At 34.9% G+C, this 12,799-nt stretch overlaps 1 protein-coding gene across 5 annotated transcripts in view; it reads right to left on the bottom strand.

The window, feature by feature from the left end:
* Window positions 1-1,071: 1,071 nt before the first annotated feature.
* Window positions 1,072-12,799, bottom strand: part of RPS6KA5 (ribosomal protein S6 kinase A5) — a 30,909-nt gene continuing 19,181 nt past the window's right edge. For 4 of the 5 annotated variants that reach the window (XM_034418319.3, XM_087872936.1, XM_034418321.3 and 1 more), the window contains 6 exons: window positions 10,964-11,057; window positions 9,688-9,858; window positions 7,416-7,607; window positions 6,383-6,542; window positions 4,590-4,747; window positions 1,072-2,340 (listed from right to left, as the gene is read on the bottom strand). In XM_034418319.3, the coding sequence (XP_034274210.1) occupies window positions 2,101-2,340; window positions 4,590-4,747; window positions 6,383-6,542; window positions 7,416-7,607; window positions 9,688-9,858; window positions 10,964-11,057 (1,015 nt within the window). In that variant the 3' untranslated portion in view covers window positions 1,072-2,100. The remainder of the gene's footprint in view (window positions 2,341-4,589; window positions 4,748-6,382; window positions 6,543-7,415; window positions 7,608-9,687; window positions 9,859-10,963; window positions 11,058-12,799) is intronic. The other variant, XM_034418322.3, reaches the window with a different exon arrangement.

Below are 12,799 nucleotides of genomic sequence, written 5' to 3'. Positions count from 1 at the left end.
AATGTAATATATATGCACACAAATTAAGATCTTTGTGCTCTCAGCATATATAAAGAATAATCTAATCTTCAGTTTTCAATATTGTACTCAAATTTTAACTGATTGGGTCCTCTGAGTTTTGGGGGGTTTTTTGCAGACATTTCATTACAAAACTAGGTAACATAATTTGTATCAATGTATGCAATTAGCAACCCAATCCTATGTCTACTTATTGAAATCTCTCATGGAGTTCAGTGATGCTTACTCATGAATAAGAGTGCAGAGAACTGCAAGCTAAATAATTCATTTCTTTGAAACTCAAAGTTGTGCTACTTCACACAAAAAATTTAAGTCCTTTTAAATAGTTACCAATGCAAGATACTGTCCTGTCCAAGTTTGGATGCATAGTTTACAGAAATAATTTGAATGTCTAACACAGTGTAGAAGTCAAAATATATCTGATAGAAAAACAACTGATTCTATGTTTTACATATCTTGAAATTAAGATGTCCACAAAAACTCAGTAAATAACATAAAGATTCACATTATGTTATTTTTCTAAAATTCTTCATGAAAATATTCTCAGGCTTTTCTAGGGTTTTTTTTTTCAGTTTCCCTAAAGAAATATGTAAGAGATTTCTGAAAACTATAATAGATATGATTATATAAAGAAATTAGTTTTTATATAAAAGGAGTATTTGCATAGGATTTGGATTGTTCATTCTACAATACAGCAAGGTATTTCTAAAATCTACTAAGTGAGGTTAATCATGCCAGTATCTAGATATAAGCTTAACTTTATACAAATTGCCTCACTAATTACCAATAAGGCTACTTCCATATTTTGTTTGCAGAACTGCAACATGTGAGCTATGGAAGAGCTCTGCATATATTTATAAATCATACTTCATAGTTTAAAATATTACCATTTAAAAATGCATCAGAAAAATCCATATTTATGAATCCAAAATATAACCACAGTGGAAAATTTTACTATAGTAAAACACAGTGTAGAGATATGAAGCACAGTGCTTGACAGAATATCCCCTTAATTTTCTAATGTATAAATGCATTACAATATACTCCAGTGTGAAACGGGCAAACTCAGATATATTATGTCTAGACATGAAAATATCAGAAAAATGTATTGCAAGATTAAATAATATAAGAAGCTCATAATTCTTATTGAAATTGCTACAGCAAATTACAGCATCTCCAAGTTGTACTCACAATATCATTGTTACTTATCAAATACAATTATAACACCAACTACACAGATGTTTGATACAGAATAAAAATCTCTTGAATATTAAGCTAAAACCCAACTGCCAATTAGCTTAGTTTTTTGATCCGCGTGGTAAAGGAATATAAAATTCTCACAGAATAATTTTCTCTTTCTCTCTTGCTCACTCTCTCTCTCTCCAAGTCAAGTTTTAAAATCCCAAATAATTTTTCTTACTAGAAAAAAGTGGAAGAAATAAAGTTTTATATGGTCTCCAAGCTATCACATAAATTAAGTTGCTGCTTATGTGTTATGCAGGAACATCTTCATATGCTGAGGAAGTGGCTTGTGTGTATGTCTTGCATAAGAAAATAGCTTCTGCATTCAAGGAAATAAGTTATTTTTGATCCTGGCAAATATATTGAAACACATCTTTGTTGAGGATTTTATACACACATGAATTTGTAAATTTGTACAATAAAATATATCTTATATAGAAAACTTTCTCTCTCTCTCTCTCTTTCTCTCTGTATGCATGCACATAGGTATATTACAAAGAAAACCAAATGTAATGAAAAGACTTGCAGATTTATGAGAACTTGTGAAAGTCTAAACAGGAGAGGACCCCAGTGCAAGATTATGCCACTGGATTACAGACATCTTTTAAAAACTGTTGGAGATGCATACATATTAAAATAAAACATTTTATATCACTTTTTTGTTTTTTGAATTTTGATTCTGGCTACAGTCACAGTGGTATTTCAACATGTCCTAATTTCGCCTCAGACTGAAACAACAAAAAAAAATCAGAAGGGACAATTTGTAAACATAACTCATTATTGTATTAAAAAGAGCACAGGCATCAACAAATTTCAATTACTATTCAAGAGAACAGATCTTCAATCAGAGAATTGAAAGATATTATCTGAATTATTGCTATCTGTAGGATGTGTTGTCTGTAGTGTTTTTGTAGGGGTAGTTTTACCATAGGACTGAGAGGAAGAAGAGTGAGAACTTTCACTGGAACTGCTGCGGGTCTCTGTGCTTGTGCTTGTCTTTTTCATCTTTCTTCTTTTTGCAAGAGGTGCCTTGTCAACGTTCTGGAGGCAAAATCCTTCCCTTTTGTACTTGTTAAAAGCCTATTTAGAACAGCAAAAACAATTCTTAGTTCTCTCTGGTTCCATCTGATCAACCTTCAGTCTCCTCTTATATGTTTTTTTTTCCTAATCAGCACAATTTCCCACTGGAGGATTTCTTACAGTTAATTTCAAAATCTTCATATATTGTTTTATAAACACCCAGAAAAAGTATTCTTTCAAATGCATCTAGCCCTTTAAGTTAGTTTTTAACTTTCCAATATCAACATTCTAATCCCTCTTCTGCTGTTATTCCAAAATTAATTTTTTTCTGTTCAATCCTTAAACATTCTTAAATTTATTTCATCCTGTAGAAACTCTTGTTGTGATACAAGTAGCCCTTCAGAAGGCTATTAACCTCCAGAAAATCAATAGTAAGCAACAAACCTAGCATCTGTTTTGAAGGAACCGAATCGTGACTTAGGCTGGGTGATTTTCTTCTAGCTCCTAGAGATCTCAAACTGGTTGGCAATTGTTATTCATTATTTCTCCTCCTGATAAGACTCTGTATGGAGCAAACTTGTGGGAGATCTTAGTTCTCGCCTTGATTTGGAAAGGAGTTCTGAGGAGCCAATCAAATCACTGGCTCTTCCTACTGCTGTGGTTGTCAGCCATGTTCTTGCTTCCTCACAAGTGTGGCCTGGCCTATCATGAGTGCTGCATACCAATGATAGATTTGATCATTGTCTTTGCCTGTTATCAACTGCAAAACACACCTAGCCATTCCAGAGACATTTGAATTTTTGATCTACAATTTAGCTAAATATGAATCCTAAACAGAGAATGCCAAAGAGTAGACTCTAAAAAGAGACTTTTTAAAAAAGGGGTATGTATATAGGATTGAATAGAAAACCAGTGGGGAACCATAGGTTCTAGTCTTATTCTAGGGATGAATTCAAGTGGGTGATTTTGAGCTAGTCACTCTTAGCCCTAGAAAGAAGGCAATTACAAACAACTTCCAAAATGTTGCCAAGAAAACAACATTGATTCATCCAGGTAGTTAGCAGGAGTTCAGACTGACTCAAAGGCGAAGAAGGAGCAGAAGTGAAGCAGCAGAAGCAGGAGGAGGAAGAGGCTGAGAAAGGTTGGGAGCAAAACATGAAAGGGTGTTTAAGGCAGGGGTGTCAAACTCGATTTCATTTGAGGGCCACATCAGGGTTGTTTGAGACTGGGAGGGGGGGGCGGGGGGGCAGAGTTACTCATGTCAGGGTGGCCTGAATCCTCTGCCAATGAAAATGGGCTCCCAAGCTCCGTTTTCTACTGTGACAGCCTCCTGAAACCCTCTGCCAGCGAAAATGGAGCTCAGGAGGGCCGCCTGCGGGCCAGTCCCTTGCGGTTTCCAGGGCAGCCTTGCAGGCCACATCTAAGCACCCCACCGGTCGGATCCGGCCCTCAGGCCTTCAGTTTGACACCTCTGATTTAAGGTAAGATATACTATGTCTTAGAGGTTTTTTTCCTAGCTGTGTATTCTTGTTAATAAGTGTGACTACACTTATGAAAATCAGGGTTTAATTAGATACTGAAATTCAGACAGAAAATGCATCTTCTTATATTCAGCTTTGTTCTGCCATTACATTAGGATAAACTTTTTACTGTTTTCTCACTTGAGGCAGAAATAGCCAACCTCAAATTATCTTCTGGGAAGACCTAACTTTCTGGAAAAGTCAATAATGTTGGGAAATGACATTGAAGGAAGAAGTAGAAGAGCATGGCCAGTCCCAAGGTAGCTAGAAAATTATAGGGGCAATGGTGCAATGTTGGAAATCTGAAGGATCAGATTGGGAACAGACCCCCAAAGGAGAAAATCTATATAATTGCTCAGTCAATACCATCACTGAGAGCACATAAGCCATCAACTGATTTCCTCGATAGAGAGACAGCCTGACTCAAGTGAAACTGAATCATCTTCAATTATCTTCTGGCAGAATCCAGAATATATAATTTTAGTATAATTACTACAATTGAAAATTATTAGTATAAGAAAGCTGACATATGCAGATTTCCATCCTCAATGGGAATTGTATATAGCACCTGTTCATTTTTCCCTTCCTACAAACTATTTCTTTTGTCCAACAGAAAATAGTAAGAATATTTCATTTCATAAAGATGGAGAAAAAATATGCTAAAAGAATCAAAATAAAGCTTAAATAAAAATATTTACCTTCTTAATGCAAACTGCATCTTGCCTTAAAAGTAAATGATAGGCTGACATAAGAAATATAGTTTAATTTAGAGAAGTAATGTGAACTTACATTAAAAGTTGCCTTGACATGTATTGAAGTTCTTGAAGATCCTAAATTGTCTGGAGTCATTAATGGGTTGGATGACAGTTGGCAACCATCCTGAAGCCAATCATTGTGTCTCAAACTGGTCATTTTAATCCTCTTATTTGGATCCACTGTAAGAAGTCCTAGTATGAATGCATGAGATATTTTAAAGTAACACACATTATCTATTGAATGTTACTTATTTAACATTCATTTCTAAACATTTATAACTTAAATACTGGCAATTGGGTTTTTTTTAAATGGCTGAATTTATTAATCTTTATTTTAAATGTATATACTTTGATATTCCTATTACCATGTTTGCCTGAAAACATGACCTACCCCGAAAACAAGTCCCAGCCTGTTTTTTTTACATGCACCTAATGTAAACCCTACCCCAAAATAAGCCCTAGTGAAGGGGGTGGCCATGACCAGTATAGGAGGCGGCGAGCGTGCACGGGCCAACAATGTCTGGCAGCAGCTGCAGCCCATGCAGCATAGGTGAGTTGAATACCTGTGCAAGCAGCAAGCAGAAGCAGAGGCAGGGGGGAGGCAGGTGATCTGGATGCGCCGTGGGAAAACTAAACGTGGGCCGAAGCAGGGGGCAACTGCAGGAGGCTTGTCTTCACACAGCAATACCAACAGCAGACAGAGGCACGGGGAAGAAGCAAGTGATCTGGACATGCCGCGTGGCCCATGTGAAAACCGGCTGTCCATGAGAAATGCCATCTTCATGTTTCTCGACTTGCCTGTAGCCCATGTGGCGCATCGGGATCGCCTACCTTCCGATCTGTATCTTCCACTCTGCATAGCCCCAGAGTGCACCAACCAAGGGACCATCGGTCCCCGCGTTCTTGCTGGCTTGTGTGTGTGTTGGGGGGCAGGGCGCCCAGCCAGGCTGATCACCCTGAAATTGTGTTTCCTCAAAAATAAGCCCTAGTGCTTATTTTGGGGCGCAAAAGAAAATAAGTCAAGGTTTTATTTTCAGGCAAACGGGTATGTAAACTTATTACAATGAAACTTTATTTACAGAAAGGTCACAAAATAATATATTAAATAGGTTAAATCACCTTGTTAATTTTAATTTAGAAATGTCTATGTACATTTGAAACTTTTTTAAACATACAAATTTGAAAGGCGGAAGATCTGAATTAGATTCTATAAAAGTAAAAACTTAAAAGAATAAGGTATGAAGCTATGTTAAAGAAACAGAAATCTAATACAGTACATAGTTTTAAGTTATTCATTTATACAGATTGTGCTAGCATCCTCAGCAAATATTTTAGTAATTTCCAAGAATTAAATTGGGCCAAACTATTTAATTCGATTTTATTTCTGCTTTTTAATTTTTGTATGTATGTATTTTATTGTTGGCTGTTCACCGCCCTGAGTCCTTCGGGAGGAGGGCGGTATACAAATCAAATAAAAGTAAAGTAAAGTAAAAGTAATATCTCCATCTTCTTTTGCACTGCCGGGTCTATGCGGACATTTACCACCAGCTGATTACCTTTTTATTATTTATACAATATTTCTGGGGCCCTTCCAATAATTTTTATTTGCATTATTTGTTAGATAACCAGGATAATCTATATCTCTAAAAGTAGCAAAATTTTGCTACATTGCTTGTAAATTCACTTACAAAGTCATTGATATTAGGAGTTAACTTTGCTTTATTCATTTTAGTGAATGTATTTTTATTAGTCAATGAACAAAATAATGTCTGTATGTCTATCTAATACTCCTAAGAATTACTAGATAAGTCAGTGATCCATATATACCTTGTATCAAATCTTTGGCTTCCTGAGAAACATTTTTCCAAGCATCTCCTTCAAATGAAAATTCCCCTCTTTTAATTTTCTTCATCGTTTCCAAAACATTTGTACATATTATACTGGTATCTTGAGACTGAAAAGGTATTTGTCCTGAAAGCATTGTATACTTTTCAGGGGGGGAAATGAAATGTTTTAAATGATTAATTACAGATAAATGCAATTCTTATTTATCATATTTGTGTAGATATACTATAAATAGCAATCGGCCATTAAGCAAGGATTATCTACAGTATAAATGAAGTATCATTTTCAGAAGTTAAAGTATAATTGCTCCAGTCACATTTTTTTCATAAGAAAGAGTACAATCTTATTACACTCTCATCTTTTATAAAAAGTGGTTAAGTAAAATGCCATTGGTTGTTCAGCTCTGCTATTATAATTTTAACAACGGACTATCCAGACAAAATATGCTTCCTCTTAATTATTGCCGAGATCTGTACCCAATCAAAGATAGTATACTGAAACAAATTTAATTGTAAATAAGACTAGGTCACCAATTACAAATTTGACTGAATTAAAGGATTTACTATAAACTAAATATGTCACCAGGCTTATGATCTAATTCAAGTGAAATCAAAATTGTTTCTGCCATTTTCTCTAGCAACCAAGGCAAAAAACCCTAAGTAAATTTATTATGATGATAAATATATTTAATTTTATTATTTTCAGATATTTTACTTACTAGGCAGTTAGTCTAAATATTTCTGAATGTGATAGGTGGTTAACTTTTATAATACTTGACCTTGTTTTCAATTATAATTTTGTTAGATAGTTTTTGTTTCTATAAGGCTGTGGATTTTAGCCAATTGAATTGCAATATACTTTTGTTAGCCTTTTCTGCTAGATCTAATGAAATACTTCATATTCTGCTCAACGTTAATGCTGAACATTTATATACATCAAATACTATTAAGTTTTCCCATTATTATTGTTATCACTCATGCTTGATTACCTCTTTAAAAATACCAAAAATACTTACCAAAATAACTCCCAGACTCCAGAGATCACAGGATTCATCATAACCATTATGATTTAAGAGTTCTGGAGCAGCATAATGAAGGGTAAAACATGGAGTTCTAAGAGGCTGATTGTCTGAAGGTTTTAATCGGGCAAATCCAAAATCAATTATTTTTATTTCTGAATTATCACTTTCATCTGTGAATAACAAATTCTAAAAAAAATTAGAGAAGTAGAATTAATTGTCTCATTATAGCCAGTAATGCTGAAATGATTTTATTTTACCGATGACAAAAGGTACCGTAACTCCATGTTATATTTTATATACTCAGGAAATCTTTTCTCTAAAAGCCAAGAATGAAAAAAAACAACCTAAAGCAATACAGGCATCATTCAGAGACCACTCATTCAGCAACCGTTTGAAGTTATGATAGCATTGAACAAGGAGACTTATAAACTTATAGTTCCTCATAGTTGTAATCTTTACAGCGTCACATGATCATCATTTGGGCACAGTGCTCTGCTGCCATGCTTTTGCCATTTGCAATCTTCACTACCAGCTTCCATTAAGCAAAGTCAATGAGGAAGCCAGCAAGGAGTCACAAATGGTGGTGATAAGATCACAGGATGCCACAGCCATGTGAAATTCACCTAACAACAGCAATTGAAACTGCTGCTAATGCCATCATAAGTCTTGTGATCATGCGGCATTGCTTAGTGATGGAGCTCCCAGTCCCAATTTCCATTGTCAAATGAGGACTACCAGTCTAGTGAAAAGCAGGGCTAGGCATGCTTAAAAATGATTTAATAAAGTGGCTCAGACCTCAAATGAGTGCAACACCTCTCAGCTACTCAATAAACTAGCTAATAATTTTCACAGGAACAAATACAGCTTTAAGAAATACACTCACTAAAAGTTAATGCAACTCTTAAAGCAGCTTCAGTTTTTTATGCTCATATGGAAAACTGAAAAAAGCTGCTTTAATGAGTAAAAGAAATTCTGTGCAAATAAGTACAGAAAAAAATCAGACAAAATGATTAGACTTATTTAAAGGCTTCTTAAGAACAACTGAGATCTATAAACTCAACTGTTTATTCAAAGCAGTATCTTCTATTTCAATTTAATTTGTTACCCCTTCAGCATTGTAGAGCAGACCAGGAAATAAAACTCACAGAAAGGCTAAAACTACTTTTATTGAGATTGGCTTTAATAACAAGCCTGTGCTATACCTGCTTCTCATTTCTCTGGATTTAAAAATGATTCAACCTCTTTCGCTAGATAACGGGGAAAAGGGCAGGTTAAAAATATAATAATAACAAGAGTTCTTATATATTGCCATCAAGGTCATCTTCCTTACTCCCTACACCCACAGTAAGTCTTTGCCTAAGCATAGCTTTTCTTGTAGGATGACTTCAAATAATTTTCTTCTACGTATAGAAATATTCCATTAGCAGAATGGTGTGTTTCGATTTGTCCTCTACAGCCATACCTCCCACAATTCCAGTGAAGTGGAATTTACTAACTTAGAATGTAATTTCTATAGTTCTAACATTAAGCTGGAAAACAGTGCATGTATAATGGACACTCCATTTAATAAATAAAACTAATAAAAATACACAGAAGGCTATACAGGTAGTCCTCAACTTACGACTAAAATCTCTGTTGCTAAGTGGGACATTTGTTAAACGAATTTTGCTCCATTTTACAATCTTTCTTGCCACAGTTGTTAAGTGAATCACTGCAGTTGTTAAGTTAGTGACATGATTGTAAAGTGAATGTGGCTTTTTCATTGACTTTGCTTGTCAGAAGGTCACAATAGGTGAGATCACATGACCCCCACTGCAACCCATCATAAATATGAATCAGTTGCCAAGCATCTGGATTTTGATGACATGACCATGGGGATGCTGCAACAGTCATAAGTGTTGTGAAAAACGGTCATAAATCACTTTTTTCAGTACCGTTGTAACTTTGAACGGTCACTAAATGAACTGTTGTAAGTCAAAGACTACCTGTATTACAGGACAGGCGAGTAGGCAATTGACTAAAATGACACCTCTCATAACTCACAGGTTATGTATCTCTTATAAGAAAATATTACCTTACTATTGATAAGTTGTCCTTATCTTAATGGTTTTATAAATATTTTATTATGCTTTTATTTATATCAATTACTAAAAAATACAGCTATAATAAATTGATAAAGTAAAGGAGAATTAATAAATTAATATGAAGGGAGGAAAGGTGAATATGGTCAGACTTCGCAAGCTTCACACATTTCCTAAATTCATACCTCGGGTTTTAAGTCTCTGTGCACTACTCCCACATCATGCATATGGCTCACTGCAGAAACTAATCTGCGCATGATGTAACTAGCTTCAGTTTCACTGAAGTACTTCTTTTTCTGGATGCGTTCAAGTAATTCTCCCCCTTTCAGTAGTTCCATTACTAGAAACGTATGGAGCTAAAAACAAAGATAATTTTTAGAAAAATGTATTTCTAAATGTAGAGAAAGAGAAATAATTAGTTGGACAGATTTACTATTCAATTAAAATACAGTACAATTTTGAAAATTCTTTCAAGTGATATGTTGTAATGTATTTCCAGGAATCAAATCAGCTTCCACCATCAAAATGGAACAGATGATTCTTCTATCACACCTTCCTAAGTTTCAGAAGAACCCACAAAATTTATTCTAGAGGCTTAGCTCCAAAAACAAAATCTCAATGAGCAAGTAAACGTCTCATCATACACCATTGGATTCTATACTCTTGAATTCCAACAACTGAGAATGTGATATGATTTGGGTTATTTGGTAACTAACCCTGGAAATAAGTTGACACATCCTGATTAAACAGCACATTTTGCTGTTCTAGATAAAAGGTTAATATTTTGAGATTAGTAAACCCTATAGTTTAAATAATACCAAAGTAGCTCCTCCTATAATTATTTCATTGGATACGGCCAAAGGCTAAAAGTTACCGCAATACTGATATTTAATTTTTCCTTTGTTTCCCTTCAAGATCATTTAAAATGGATTAGAACGTTTTAGTCCTCTCTGAAAACACTTTTTACATAGTATTATTAGACGGGGAATATAACAGGTCTTCAATAGTTAGGATGAAAAAGGCAGCGCCACATTGCTAAATACTAGAGTATTTCTATCCAGAATTGAGAAAGGGGTTGAATTTATACTGGCTGACACCCTTTCACCTGACTGAAACCAGCTGGCTTCTCTCCAACAAGTAAAGTGTTGGTCACAGTAGCTTTACACTATAATAAATATATTCATTTCTTAACAGAGTAGCTGTTCTGGCAGAGTCTATTAGTGCCTCCCAACACAACATAGAACAATTATTAATTTAACTGAAGAGATGAAAATAGAGTTTTGAAAGTTAAAACATTTCCATAGAAAGAACTAACACTAAAAACCTTCAGTATACTGTCTTATTTGTGTTCCTTTCATTTTCATTTACCATAGCATGTTTCTAATAATCATACCACCCTCTCTCGCTTGCTTTCTAAAGATTATGCAGAGCAAATACAGAAAGCAAAGCATAGTGTAATACCTGATCATGATAAATTTCATGCAATTTCACAACATTGGGATGTCCTTCACAGAGTTTTAAAGCTGTAATTTCTCTCTGAGTGTTGACTTCTAGCCTGAAAAATTAAATCAGTGAATATTATGATAAAACAAATCTGTGATTTTACAATGCCATCTTTATAAATTAGACTCCAAATTTTTATTAAAACATTTCCTAAGATGTAAACAATGTTCTTTTAAAAGCCACATCTTAATATAATGGTCATCCAACAGTTTTCAAGCTGTGACAAAGGAGAAGGCTAAGATCCTTGTTACATTAAGAACTTGTATCTTTGTATTCTTCACATTGTATGATTGAGGGTAGAAACTGTTTCTTTTTCTTATCTTTATCAGAAAGGGTGCAGTTCTAGTCTATTCTTTGTTGGGCAGATCCTACACTGAGTACTAATTTCAGCTCTAAGGACAATATTTAAAAAGGATTTAATCCAGTGGTGAAATCTTCCCTGGTTTGCCACCAGTTCACTGCCCGCGCATGCACGGTGCACGCCAAATGTGTGCGCTGCATGCGCGCATACATACCAAATGCATGCTGCACGCATGCACAATACACACCAAACGTGCACTTCGTGTGGAAAAAGGAGGCTTGGGAAGGTAAGTAGAACTGCAAGGGGGGGATGGCTGTGCCGTGCGATTTAGATTCGCTAGAAAGCAGGATTTCCTGCTTTCTAGTGATTTTAAATCGCGTGGCACAGCTGTTCGTCGGAAATACCGGTTTGCAGGAATTGGTAGCTTTTTTTACTACAGGTTCACCCGAACCAGTGCGAACCGGTAGCATTTCACCACTGATTTAATCCCAAAAATATAAAAATAGAAATAGAAATAAGAAGACATTGACTTTCTGTAGGCACGAACTAGATGTGTTCAGTACTCAAAACAGAAGACTGATGGGTCAGAATAGATCACTCTTGAACCATCTGAAGGGATGTCCAAAAAAACTAAAAGCTATTTTCTACTATCTTAGAATGCAACATAGAGTAATGAACACTTAATTAGAATATTCCTCCCTGTAACCTATTAGGGAAAACCTCCTAAGAATAAGAGCAGCTTGATAGTGAAACCAATAACTAAATAAGATGATAGGCTTTCCATCATTAAATGGATCAGTTTTTTTCACTCATTGAGCAGTTGGATGGACTTGATGACTCAAATTCCCTATCAATTCAGGGTTGACGTATGTGCTATAAGTACTTAAAATGTTTCAATATTTTTATATAAGACAGTTGTTTGTTTCAATTAAGCATAATCTTTTAAAGCATTAAGAAACATTTATTTTGTTAACTAAGTAAAGAAATTTGAGATTCTCCTTCAGATGCCACTAACCTCAGAATGGAGGTGAATGGCAGCTTGTATGAAGATATAGATATACATATGTAATCATCATGCTGCTCCCTTTTAGAGTAAGCAAAGTTTAGAAAGGAAGTAAGAAATAGGAGATTGGAAGTTTAACAAAATGAGATACGAAAAGGAAAGAGAATGTAGCACTTTCCCAGGAGGGCTTATCTAGCCACTGTGTTATTTTTTTATATAGCATGCTTCTTAATTTCCCAGACTTTACTGTAAAATTATGATTCTGTTGCTTCAGGTTTTCATCCAAAGCTTTTCAATTTTAATTTTGCTACTGTCCCATCCTGTTTTCTTGTATATCTTAAACTGTTCAGAGAATATTTAAATTGCAGGGTTTCATAGAAATTAACATTACATTAATTTTATTTTTTTTATTTTTTTTAAAAAAAGAAATAATCTATTATTGAGGTTGTTGAGAGCGTGGTGGCACGACAGCTTCCCCGACACCTGGATG

Source organism: Pantherophis guttatus, chromosome 1 (genome assembly GCF_059756535.1).
Source record: "Pantherophis guttatus breed Tessera chromosome 1, ASM5975653v1, whole genome shotgun sequence".
NCBI lineage: Eukaryota > Metazoa > Chordata > Lepidosauria > Squamata > Colubridae > Pantherophis > Pantherophis guttatus.
Note: the sequence above shows the minus strand (reverse complement) of the source record. Positions and strands in the feature narration are given on the sequence as shown.